The sequence below is a fragment of the Antedon mediterranea genome, chromosome 3, assembly GCF_964355755.1.
Source record: "Antedon mediterranea chromosome 3, ecAntMedi1.1, whole genome shotgun sequence".
Lineage (NCBI taxonomy): Eukaryota > Metazoa > Echinodermata > Crinoidea > Comatulida > Antedonidae > Antedon > Antedon mediterranea.
Window position 1 is genome coordinate 14439165 of NC_092672.1, and position 12912 is coordinate 14452076.

The window sequence follows — 12912 nt, forward strand, 5'->3', positions numbered from 1 at the left end:
TACGATTACCTTTGGTTGACACGCATGTTTTAATATTAGGAAAATTAGAGCACAAATACAAATATGTGCGTTGCGCTATCTGAAAGTTATCGAATACGTATGCAAATTAGTGCACAAATATGTGCGTTGCACTATCTGAAAGTTATCGGATACGTATGCAAATTAGTGCACAAATACAAATATGTGCGTTGCACTATCTGAAAGTTATCGGATACGTATGCAAATTAGTGCACAAATATGTGCGTTGCGCTATCTGAAAGTTATCGGATACGTATGCAAATTAGTGCACAAATACAAATATGTGCGTTGCACTATCTGAAAGTTATCGGATACGTATGCAAATTAGTGCACAAATACAAATATGTGCGTTGCGCTATCTGAAAGTGATCGGGTACATTATGTAAATTAGTGCCAACGACTGAACCGTGTGCATCTTATTTATTCAACCAAACATAAACACTCTATCTAAACCTACCGTCTAGCAGTAATTTCATTCATTGTTTACATTAAATATTTCATGGCGACATCTTTTTTTTTAGTTATTTAGTAAGTTATTTATTTGTGCCGACGGTAGAGTATTCGGTCTTCAATTTGCATGTAGGCCTACTTCGTCCAGTATATAATTCGATATGATTATTAAATACGTGGAAGAAGCGAATAAGTAAAATACTAAAACACTGGACAGACAGAGAAGGAGACTGATCTAACGCAACTGACTATATATGAAGTGAAATAATAAAGCTGCACAGACACCGGACCTTCGTCCAGTATATAATACAATTATTAAATGCGTGGAAGAAGCGAATAGGTAAAATACTAAAACACTGGACAGACAGGGAAGGAGACTGAACTAACGCAACTGACTATTTATATATAAATTATGGTTAGGCCTAATTCTGACATAGGCGAGTACAATGAAAAAACTTCGGTACAAATCTCTGCCCTGGATACCTACCTGATCTATCTCAGATGTACCGTGAAATGAAAATTTAATAACATTAGTTTTCACTATTACGATATTGTTCCATAAATCTATCTTAGGAAGATATTATAAATAGTTTTTTAACCAAATTTATGATTTCAACAGTAGATTTTCAACTCAATTTCAATTCTTCGCGGTCAAAGTAATTTCCGGGTTCACGATGGGTTCACCTTGTGACAACCTGGTTTCAACTATTTTTTCTCTTTTATACACAAGTGAGCAGTTAAAATAATAGATTTGGAAACAGGCACTTTCCATCAATCAATACATTGTCCCTTTGGAAAACAGAAGAAAAAAACTGATAGTAGGACTGAAGCTTAAGTTGGCCATTAGTGGCTATAGCCATTTCAATTTTTTGTTTATTTTAGGAACGGACCGCGCGTGTGCAGGTAAAGGTAAAGGTGAGTCCCGTATTCTCTGAACGTAGGGGAATGAGCTGTTAGGAGCTCATTGTACTAAGCCTCGGCATTATGTGGTAGGGTGGCCAGTTCCTTTCCACCGCCTTTTTTCTCCCTAGTATTTTCAACCAGGTACTCATTTACAGCTGAGTGGACTGGGAGTTGTCGGGAATTGAACCCGGGTCTATCTGTATGTCCTAACCACTCGGCTACGTAGTTAAAAAACAAAAATTATTCTGCAAATTAATAAAGATTAAATTAAATATACGCCATAAAAATCGGAATATATTGTTATTGAGAATAGTATTATAAAAATACATAGGGAGATTTGATGATAAGACATTTTGTTTAAAATCGAGTGAAATCTCGATAACCCAGAATAACTGTAGGCTATCTGTGTCCCGTTAGGACCGAGATGTCTGCCCATGTTGCAAGCCGTAATGTCTTCTGTCACGGAAGTTAGTTTCAAAAGATGTTAATAAATAATGTATTAATTATTAGGATGGTATTTTTTTGTCTCTCCAATAAAACATCACTTTTTTGGTTGTGTGGGGGGATGTCCCAACCATTAGACCACTGGGGCTTTCATGGTATTGTTCGAACTCGATTGGATAGCGACTCTTTAACATTCTCGGCGTGGTCCGAGTTCGAGTCTCGGTTGGGGCTTTTTCTCATTGTCACAAATTTCCTCATCTTTATCGTTTCAAATATATATACTGTATATATAATATATTCCATGCTCCAACGGGCGTATCGCCAGACAATCAATATCGGTCCAGTAGGACAATACAACGTCCTCACTTGACCTACTATGGCAAACACTAAAACCCAGCCAAACAATAGCGATCTCATATAAGTAGGCGTACTCACCATAAAGTTATTGTGGGACTCTTGTGATGGTTAATGTTCATGACAGTGTACTACAACAGAATTCAGTTACCTGTCTAAATCCTTACCAGCCATCAGACAATTGGATCACTCACTTTGACAACACGTTATAGTTACCTGTCTAAATCCTTACCAGCCATCAGACAATTGGATCACTCACTTGTGACGACACAAAGTTAATACTGCCCAACCAAGTTCATACTATCTTGTATTGATGCCAACAATATAGGCCTACAAGAGGGAAAAATTCTTCAAGTCACAGTAAGTAAAAAATAGGAACAAACTTATTTATTATCTATCAGTAATATGATTAATTTTTTAAACAAAGAGAGCACACGGATGTAAGTTACAGTCGTGTGTCCTGGAGCATGTCAGGGAGCTGCGTATGTATTAGAATTCCACCACCGTGCAATAAAATGTTTACAAGTTTATATATTACAAATAATAACAAGAAACAAAATCTCTCGCATGCATCAGAGTGTTGCTAATGTTGTTGCTAAAATCAATATGTAAAGGCAGAAATACACTCACACAGCAGGAGAGCCTCTACCATAGACAGGAACAAATTACCTAAAACAAAATAAGATAATAATAAATGGTTCCATAGGCAACAATTTGTTCGATATTTTCATATATTAATTTAGATATTTTTATTTATGAAAAAATGTGCCTAGATAAAAGTTTATTGAGAAAAGGTCTTCAAGTAGATAACGAATGTTTAGATCTATTGAACCGTTGTTATTCCAATATCCTCTGTAATATTTTTAAATAGTTCAATTTTAATTTCATCAAATAGGCCTACTTGGGTCTAATCGCAATCTAATACATCCGATTCTCCAAGTTTGCCTTACACAATTTACATGAGTCAGAACATTTATCATAATTCATGGTTTAGCCTAAAGTATACTTTAAAAGGAGTTGCTTAATATACCCATTTAAATCTTTATTTGATTTTAGTATCTACTTTTAAAATTATTGTTTTGTCAATTGTATACCAACCTAGATCTCTATAATTGCTTTTTAGCCGTATAGGTGCTTTAAAAGCAAGTCACTATAAAATAAACTCTTTTTTCCAACACTGGTCCCCTAGGCTACACAACAAAATCATCTAGTGGCTGGAAAGGAGACCAATCGGCGCCATAACGCATCATAGCAACTGAAGAAGTCAAGCTGACAGCTAGACGAAACTGTCTTGCCAACGTAAGTTTTATTGGTTTACTATCAAAGAACTACTTATATTATTAAAATAAACTCTGTTATTCAAATTGAGTTTATATTATGCTATATTATCCTATATTGCCGTTTTAATTTCCATTTTCTATTATACAGTATTTTACCATGATTTTACATCACGTTGTTGTCGTGTAAGAACATTCGATTTATTGTAATTAAAATCCAATTTCCATTTATATACATGAAATCTCACTTGCTGCTATAAGTAGGAGGTTTTTATCTTCACCGATCAGCCTAAAACAACATAAAATATATTAACTCCAGTTTTTCTGTCTATTTTTGCTTTGCTTTTGATACAATTGAATATGCGAGGGTGTTTAAAAACTATAAAGAAAACAATAGGCCAACAAGTTATATTCATAAATATACCATTAGACTAGAACAATCCGACTCTCATACTAAAGGATGTGGTAAAACATGGAAGTTAGCTAACAAACAAAATAATCCGCCACGCCTTCGCGGTGTGAAAAACAAAACAAAGCTGTGATAGCATAGAAAGTGATAATAATTACCCTTCTTATTCTTAACTACCTGTGATTTCCTATGAATTGGTAAGGAGCTAAAGCTGACTTCTCGTGGTCTAGTGCAAATTTGATTTGAAAGTCTTAAGAATTATGCAAAGCCAGAATATCGCGCTTGCTGATCAAATAATTTATATTACAGTTCCAATTACTGTATGCCTATTATTTGTTTAAAAAAATCGACCATGAAATGGCACCGAAAACGAGCGATGTTCAAACTCAATATGGAGTGATCAGGGGAGTCCCTTATATTTAACAACAACAAAAAGAAAAGGAATTCTTAAAAAATGAGTAAGAAACAGTCACAGACTTCTGTATAATTATATATCATATTATATTACGCAATGAATTATTATATTAACTTAAAAATCTGTGCGTGCAGACTAACCAGGATCTGGGCGCACCACCCAGCCCCTGCATGCAATGTTATAACTTTGCCGCCGCCCCCAAATTTTCCTGTTTTTTTTTTTTTTAAATAATAAATAAATCAATACCTATTAATATTGATATTATATTAATTTCCTCAACAAATTGATGTAAATACATATATTGAGCTTTAATAATAAGCTTTTTTCGGGGCTTCCCCTAGACGTACGTTCGCATTGAACTACTTCAACGCAACGCAACAAAACAAAATACTGAGTGAATGAAATCGGCAACAAAATGTTGTTTAATTTAATTCGTTAATTAGTTAGGTGTGTTTATGATCGTTTTCCTCATTTGTAGCATGCTACATGATTTCCGGCCACTGGGGCGTCATTTAACTATAAAGTTCGCTTCGCCACAGGTCCCGTCGATGGCCCTGGACAAGCACTTTTTTTCAGCCGTGCAAACGCTGACTTGCCCTGTTGTGACGTTTTTACTAAAAATAGGCCTATGGGGGGGAAATGCCACCTTTTAATAGGCATATTTAAAGTATCAGTTTTTAATACATTTATAATAACATGAGAGTGCCATTTCCGACTATATCTATAGAGGTGTTATATTTTCAAAATTGCCTCGACTCAGCACCAACCATGGTAGGGCTGAGTTGGTGTCGACTCTCTACAGTTGCGCATCCACCTACTCCCCTTTCACAAAATCCTGGCCCCTGGTGATGTACAAAAATTGGGCAATGTGTATAGACTCGACGCGCGAAATGCAAACTCGACATGTACGACATTTATGTCCGTCCTGGCGTGCCATAAACATGACTACCGTTGCGACGATCGAAACGGTTAGTTATAATTTCCGAAAGAAAAGGCAATCTACCAATAGAACGCTGTTCGGCCAGATCAATGAGTTTACATCTAGTTGCCTCACGCCCCTACTTGACTGATTTTCGATTGGCCAATTGGCTTCCTCTATTCTGTTTCTATTCTGGAAATATCTGTATACTATACTATCCATAGTGGCCATATAGCCTAATTCAAGGTAAGTAGGCCTACAGTATTCATGATTGATTGATTTTATTTGTCATCATAAAAACATACTGAACATATTTACAAGATCGAGACTGCGGTAAAATTGGGAAAGGATGACATTTTGATGACATGACATTTGAAAAGCCAATGTCAAAGAAGAAAAACGAAATATGTTTTAAAAATACTATGTTTCTACCTTTTCAGCAGTTAAAGTGTGTATAGTATTTCCCGGCTCAAATTTGGATTTCGGGAATTATAAAATATTGTCACGTCAAAGAAACAATAGCAGTCAATCAGTGTGATTGCAATAGCCGGAAGGAAACTGTCAAAGGAATACTATAATGTACATGTCAATGTTAATCGTTTGTTCACTTACCGTTCCTATTAAGATGGAATTCAGCCACCAAGTATATCTAGATCCCCTGGATAATGTTCAACTACTATGGAGCACAGACAACAGTATGATTAAATTTGAAGTTCGAGCATATACAACTGGCTACGTTGGAATTGGATTTTCAAGTAACGGTGGAATGAGAGGATCTGATGTGGTACTTGTATGGGTGAAGGACGGCGTACCTTACATCTCGGTAACGTTCAGTTTTATTTTACTTTCATATTCATAAATGTTACAGAACCTTTTACTTTTAACTGTCGTTACATCTCATGCCTATTTTACTGTATTACCTGAATTCAGTGTTGCAATTATAATGATTTGTAGTTGGCTTTTGCCATATCACTTTTGAAGTGTAGGCCTACCGTAGCAATTTAACATTGTAGTTTTGTAAGATATGATTAATTTATGATATGCCAAAATTAATATTGAAAATGTGATGATATCTTATTTTAAGGATCGTCACTGTATTGGTAACGAAGAACCCCGTGTTGATACACAAAATGATTATGAATTGCTGTATGGGAGTGAGGTAGATGGCTTAACAGTAGTTGGATATCAACGCAAAATGATCACATGTGACGTCAACGATTACGACATTACCGTAACTATTTTTCTTTATTGTATTATTAATCAATACTAATAATTAATTAATACATACGTTCATTTATAAAGGTTATAGCCGTTTAAATGTAAATGGTTCCTGTCGTATACATGTCTATTACTTGAATAGGAACGCTTTATTCAAAAGACAATGTGATTGGATTAGATTGAATTAAATTGATTAAAATGTATTGCGATCATGTAGTGTTTTACGCAACACGAAACGGAGATTCACATAACATATATATTTATTTACAGGCTGATACAGTGAGAGTAATCTGGTCATATCACTCGGAGGACCCATTTAATTACACGAAAGCAACATATCACGGTCCTCGACATCGAGGTGTACGATCAATTATATTTATGGATGTTATTCCTCCAAATGATACTTTGCCGGAAGACGCAAGCAGTTTTGACTTTCTGATAGATAACGTGAGTCTACTACACAAACATACCAATGTCAATTGTAGAATAAATACTAGGCTACAGCATAGGCCTATAACCATTTTAGATTATATATTTTTTAAATCATTTTATTTTCATAACTCTATTATGTAGTAGAGGCCTATCTAATTTACCTTTTTTAGATTCACCCACTTTTATTCACTTCTTTTTTGCATGTTATAATGTTACATAATGTAACATTTATTTTTGGAAACTAAAGTATTTGGAATAAACAATTTGTGTATACCATGTATTGTATAAACAATGTTTGTAATACATTTTCTTCATTTTAATAACATTTGATGATAGCTTAGATTGAGAGAAGTAGGCCTACCTAAATTACGTTACCTACCGGTATGCCAGTATTCGTTGCTTGTATTTCTGTATTTGATTGTAGTTAACGTTTATTGCCTTCCTATTATTGCTATTTTTCCTACTTCAACATAACTTATTTATTTCATTACAGCACTTTTTAATTGATGTACATTTGTTTGTATTAGACTAGTCCAGATAGTCATATTTCCACTCTAATAAGATGCTGTAGGCATTTCGTGTTAAAAGCAAATAAACATGTGTTTTAGGGTAATTTTGGGGTGCTGAATTCAAATCTGCCCAATTTTTAGATCTTCACCCTTAAAATGTGAAAAAAAAAACATGGCGGCTGAAATAGAGTATTTAAAACTCTAATAACAATATATTATTGTTATAGAAACCATTTTAAACCTGATATTCATTTAAGTCAAGTCACAAGACAAAATACATAGGTATAGACACCATTTTAAACCTGCTATGTTACATCATTTAAGTCAAGTCACAAGACAAAATACATAGGTATAGACACCATTTTAAACCTGCTATGTTACATCATTTAAGTCAAGTCACAAGACAAAATACATAGGTATAGACACCATTTTAAACCTGCTATGTTACATCATTTAAGTCAAGTCACAAGACAAAATACATAGGTATAGACACCATTTTAAACCTGCTATGTTACATCATTTAAGTCAAGTCACAAGACAAAATACATAGGTATAGACACCATTTTTAACTTGCTATGTTACATAAAAGTCGAGTTATAAGCCAAAATACGTTTAAAATGTGGCCATCTTGGATTTCAAATTTTAAGGGTAAAGATATGAAAATAAGGCCGGGTAAACAGCAGATTTAAATTCAGCACCCCGAAATTACCCTAAAACACATTTTTATTCGCTTTTACACGAAATGCCTACAGCATTTCATTTTTCTCAAATCTTGACTAGTCTATATTTTTATAGTCCTAAAACATTTCGTATATTTTCCAGATTATCGTACCAAATGATACTGATACAACTTACTGGTTTTACCACATGCAACTTCCAAGGCTTGCAAACGAAAATCATATTATTCGGGTACGAACACTATTTTATGAAATCTATAAAGTTAATGAAATTAATAATAAACGTGTCTTCAGTATAAATAAATAACAAAACATCATGTCATCGTTATTGAGGTTTATTAGTTGGAATTTCCTGATTATATATATTATTTCTTTTAAGATTGATCCCGTAATACAACCAGGAAATGAGGGAATTGTTCACCATTTAATTGTAAAGGAGTGTCATGGACTTGGAAGGATTAATGGCACTGGAAGTCTTAATATAAAAAGTAAAGATATGTATATGTTTAAATCCTGTTCCAAACAGATTTATGCATGGTCCGTTGGAGGAGGAGTAAGTCAAACAATAACTACATAAAATTGATTGTTTATACCATCTTTTTTACACACTTATTTCATTCATATAAATCATTAATGTGTATCCATTGTCCTATGTTAAAATAATGCCGCGCGGTCTACATAGGCTACATAGAGCAGTCAATATTTATGAATGAAACTATATTCAACGCATAAAAAACATTCATAATTTGTTTTATAATACACCTACTATGAATTATATCAACAAACTATGGGCCTAGTCACTCGGCCAGCACTCTAGACATCAACTCCTTCAATCATCCACCAATCCATCCACCAACTCATTTAATCGTTCACCGTAATCCATCCATCAACTCCTTCAATCGTTCACCGTAATCCATCCATCAACTTTTTCATTCGTCCATCCGTCCATTAACTTTGTCATTCGTCCAACAATCCATTCATTAACTTCGTCATTCGTTTACAAATCCTTTCATCAACTTCGTCATTCGTCCATCAATCCATCCATCCATCAACTTCGTCATTCGTCCACCAATCCAATCATTAACTTCGTCATTCGTCCACCAATCCATCCATCCATCAACTTCGTCATTCGTCCACCAATCAATCAATCCATCCATCAACTTCGTCATTCGTCCACGAATCCATCCATCCGTTCATCAACTTCGTCATTCGTCCACCAATCCATCCATCCATCAACTTCGTCATTCGTCCACAAATCCATCAAATTCGTCATTTGTCCACGAATCCATCCATCAACTTTGTCATTCGACCACCAATCCATCCATTAACTTCGTCATTCGTCCACCAACTCTGTCATTCGTCCGCCAATCCATCCATCAATTTCGTTATTTGTTCACCAATCCGTTTACCAACTTCGTCATTTGTCCACCAATCCATCCATCTACTTCGTCATTCGTATACCAATCCTTCCATCTACTTCGTCATTGGTCTACCAATTCATCCATCTACTTCGTCATTCGTCCATCAATCCCATCCATCAACTTCGTCATTCGTCCACCAATCCATCCACCAACTTCGTCATTCGTCCACTAATTCATCCATCTACTTCGTCATTCATTGTTCACCAATCAATCCATCAGTCATTCTTTCACTACTCCATCCATCAGCTCCGTCCTTTATTCACTACTCAACCCATCAGCTCTGTCCTTCGTTCACTAATCCATCCATCAGCTCCGTCGTCGTTCGTTCACTAAATCTATCTATCAGCTCCGTCCTTCATATACTCCATCCATAAGCTCCGTCCTTCGTTCACTAATCTTTCCATCAGCTCCGTCGTTTGTTCACTAAATCTATTCATCAACTCATTCATTCGTAAATAAGTGAATACATCCATTCGTTAATCTATTTATAGATTATGGTTAATTCTGACATAGGCGAGCACAATGCAAAAAAAACGTTGGTACAAATCTCCGACTTGGATACCTACCTTATCTATCTGAGATGTACCGCGAAACGTAGATTTGATAACGTTAGTTTTCACATCGACGCTATTGTTCCATATTTCTATCTTAGGAAGATATTATAAAGAGTTTTTTAACAAAATTTATGATTTCAACAGTAGATTTCAAACTCAATTTCAATTCTTCACGGGTCAAAGTAATTTCCGAGTTCACCTTGCAACAACCTGGTTTCAACTATTTTTCTCTCTTTTATACACAAAGGAGCAGTTAAAATAATAGATTTGACCCTAAAGGTGACTGGAAACAGGCACTTTCCATCAATCAATACAGTGTCCCTTTGGAAGAAGGAAGAAAAAACCGATAGTAGGACTGGAGCTTAGTTGCATAGCCATTTCAGTTTATTTGTTTATTTTAGGAACGGACCGCGCGTGTGTGAAGGTACAGTGGTTAAAAAATAAAAATTATACTGCAAATTAATAAAGATCAAATTAAATATAGGCCATAAAGAATCGGAATACATTGTGGGAAATAGTATTATAAAATTACATAGGGAGATTTGATGATAAGACATTTTGTTTAAAATCGAGTGAAATCCCGATAGTTGATTGAGTAAGCTGGAAGGAATAACTGTAGGCTATCTGTGTCCCGTTAGCGATTTTTTTTTTCGTACATAAGTTGGGGTCCCCCTCATGAAACGTCACAAAATAAACATGAATAATTCATCAGTTAAATATGTTGTTCCGTGTGCACCCAAGCGTATAGCAACAAGAAGCGATTACACAACTGCGATACGATACTTTCTACAGTAGGCCTAGGATTCTAAGTCAATTCACGCGATTGCCTTTCGCGCACTCTTCTTCACACAAAATGTGTCGAGTCGAGGCTAATCGACAGCTAGGCAAGACATTAAACCAGGGAAGAGTTAAATTACAGTTAAAATTTAACTCTTCCCTGATTAAACTAAGTAGTAATTCATTGTACATAGCCCAAAGAAAGCTTAGACCCACAAGAATAAAGAATGTGTATAATTTGTGTACTGTATTTTTTTTAATTCTGCTATTTTATTATCAAACAATATGCAATGTACTCAAAGGAACTTTAAAAATGCGCGTATATGAACACATGAGATGGGAAGATTAGACCCACGAGAATAAAAACTGTATTTTTGTGTAATGTTTATTGTTTAATTTTGCTGACTTATTACTCGGATTGTGTCATACCTATAACACACACACACACAGCTCTACTAGAATAGACATATGTTTAGAGACTAATAATTAGGCCTAGGCCTAATAGTATTAATAGAAACTATAATTTTAACACGTAATTCTTTAGTAATAAATTATATTAAAAACACTATTATAAACTAAAGGCTGATTATTTCGACAATCCACACAAAACGCCGCTATTCTTCTATGAAATCGCACGCCGCAACAACAGCGCGGAGATAGGCCTAGAATCGTACCGCACTTGTGTAATCACTTCTTGTTGCTATACGCTTGGGTGCACACGGAACAAGAACATTTAACTGATGAATTATTCATGTTTATTTTGTGACGTTTCATGAGGGGGTCCCCAACTTATGTACGAAAAAAAAAATCGCGTCCCGTTAGGACCGAGATGTCTGCCCATGTTGCAAGCCGTAATGTCTTCTTTCTTGGGCCCACTCTATAACGGCAGTTAGTTTCAAAAGATGTTTAAATTAAATAATGTATTAATAATTATTAGGATGGTATTTATTTGAATAAACGCCTCTCCAATAAAACATCACTTTGAATAATAATCATTATACTATTTGTAGTAGAATTCATCGCACTGTTATCTACAATTTACCAAGCATTTGTTATTCTTTTTTACCACTTTTCATATCTATTAGAGGATTTCATTTGATTATAAATGTTACCATAAAATTATTATTAAAACTAAAAAAATTAACATATATCCCTCGAATAACCACACCCTCAAATAAACTCCGCCTCTCCAAAGGGCCCTACCAAACAATAAACACTATACTTTAAAATGTTATTAATCATCTAAAACACTGTGAAACAGAGTAGTTTAGTTTTACGAATGTCAAGCATTTTCAATAATGGTAACCGACAGAAAACGTACAAGGAGAACATTTTTATCATTCCGAGAACCATCGTCTACACTTCCTAGAGGGGGAGCGAGCGAAGTTTAGTGCTAATTACAGTTAGTGCTCAGTCGATATCATCCATTGACTAGTTATATTTTAGCGTGGTTCTTACATATTACTATATTTATGCATTTATACATGGTGTCTGCCTTTCTGTTTAAAAGTCTAAAATACCAATCTTGTGTATAGGCATTGACGTTTCCAGAGCATGTGGGGTATCGGATAGGCGGTGAAAATGAGATAAAGTATTTGCAGTTAAACATACACTACGATAATCCTCAGTTTCTTACAGGTAAGTAGTAAATAAGGTACTTTAGCCCAAAGTTAACCTTGAGGTATTTCCTGATTACGTAATATCCGCCAGGTGTTTCTAATGAAGGTCGTTCATTTCCTGTTATTGTATTAGTTATGTAACTTCCGCCAGGTGTTTCTAAAGAAGGTCGTTTCCGCCAGGTGTTTCTAATGAAGGTCGTTCATTTCCTGTTATTGTATTAGTTATGTAACTTCCGCCAGGTGTTTCTAATGAAGGTCGTTCTTTTCCTGGTTTCGTACTAGTTATGTAATTTCCGCCAGGTGTTTCTTTGTCTCTTTTTTATTAATTTTTCGGCGTGAGGTTCTGGTACGTGGTGAGTGACGTCATTACTTTATTTACGATTTAAGACGGTAAAACAAAGTGAAGCGGTTATTGTTGTACTATTCTCCAGTTGTTTTGTCTATTTTTACGTAGAGTATCTCTTTACAGTATTTCATTATGTCTGGAAGTATATATTTTTCGCAAGGGAGTTGTGT

General features: G+C 35.0%; 1 protein-coding gene across 1 annotated transcript in view; it reads left to right on the forward strand.

Annotated features, from left to right (window-relative positions):
• The first annotated feature begins 5419 nt into the window (after positions 1-5419).
• Positions 5420-12912, forward strand: part of LOC140044074 (DBH-like monooxygenase protein 1) — a 28835-nt gene continuing 21342 nt past the window's right edge. The window contains exons 1-7 of the mRNA XM_072088554.1: positions 5420-5435; positions 5815-6012; positions 6274-6420; positions 6678-6854; positions 8171-8257; positions 8405-8578; positions 12313-12415. Coding sequence (XP_071944655.1) covers positions 5815-6012; positions 6274-6420; positions 6678-6854; positions 8171-8257; positions 8405-8578; positions 12313-12415 — 886 coding nt within the window. The 5' untranslated portion in view covers positions 5420-5435. The remainder of the gene's footprint in view (positions 5436-5814; positions 6013-6273; positions 6421-6677; positions 6855-8170; positions 8258-8404; positions 8579-12312; positions 12416-12912) is intronic.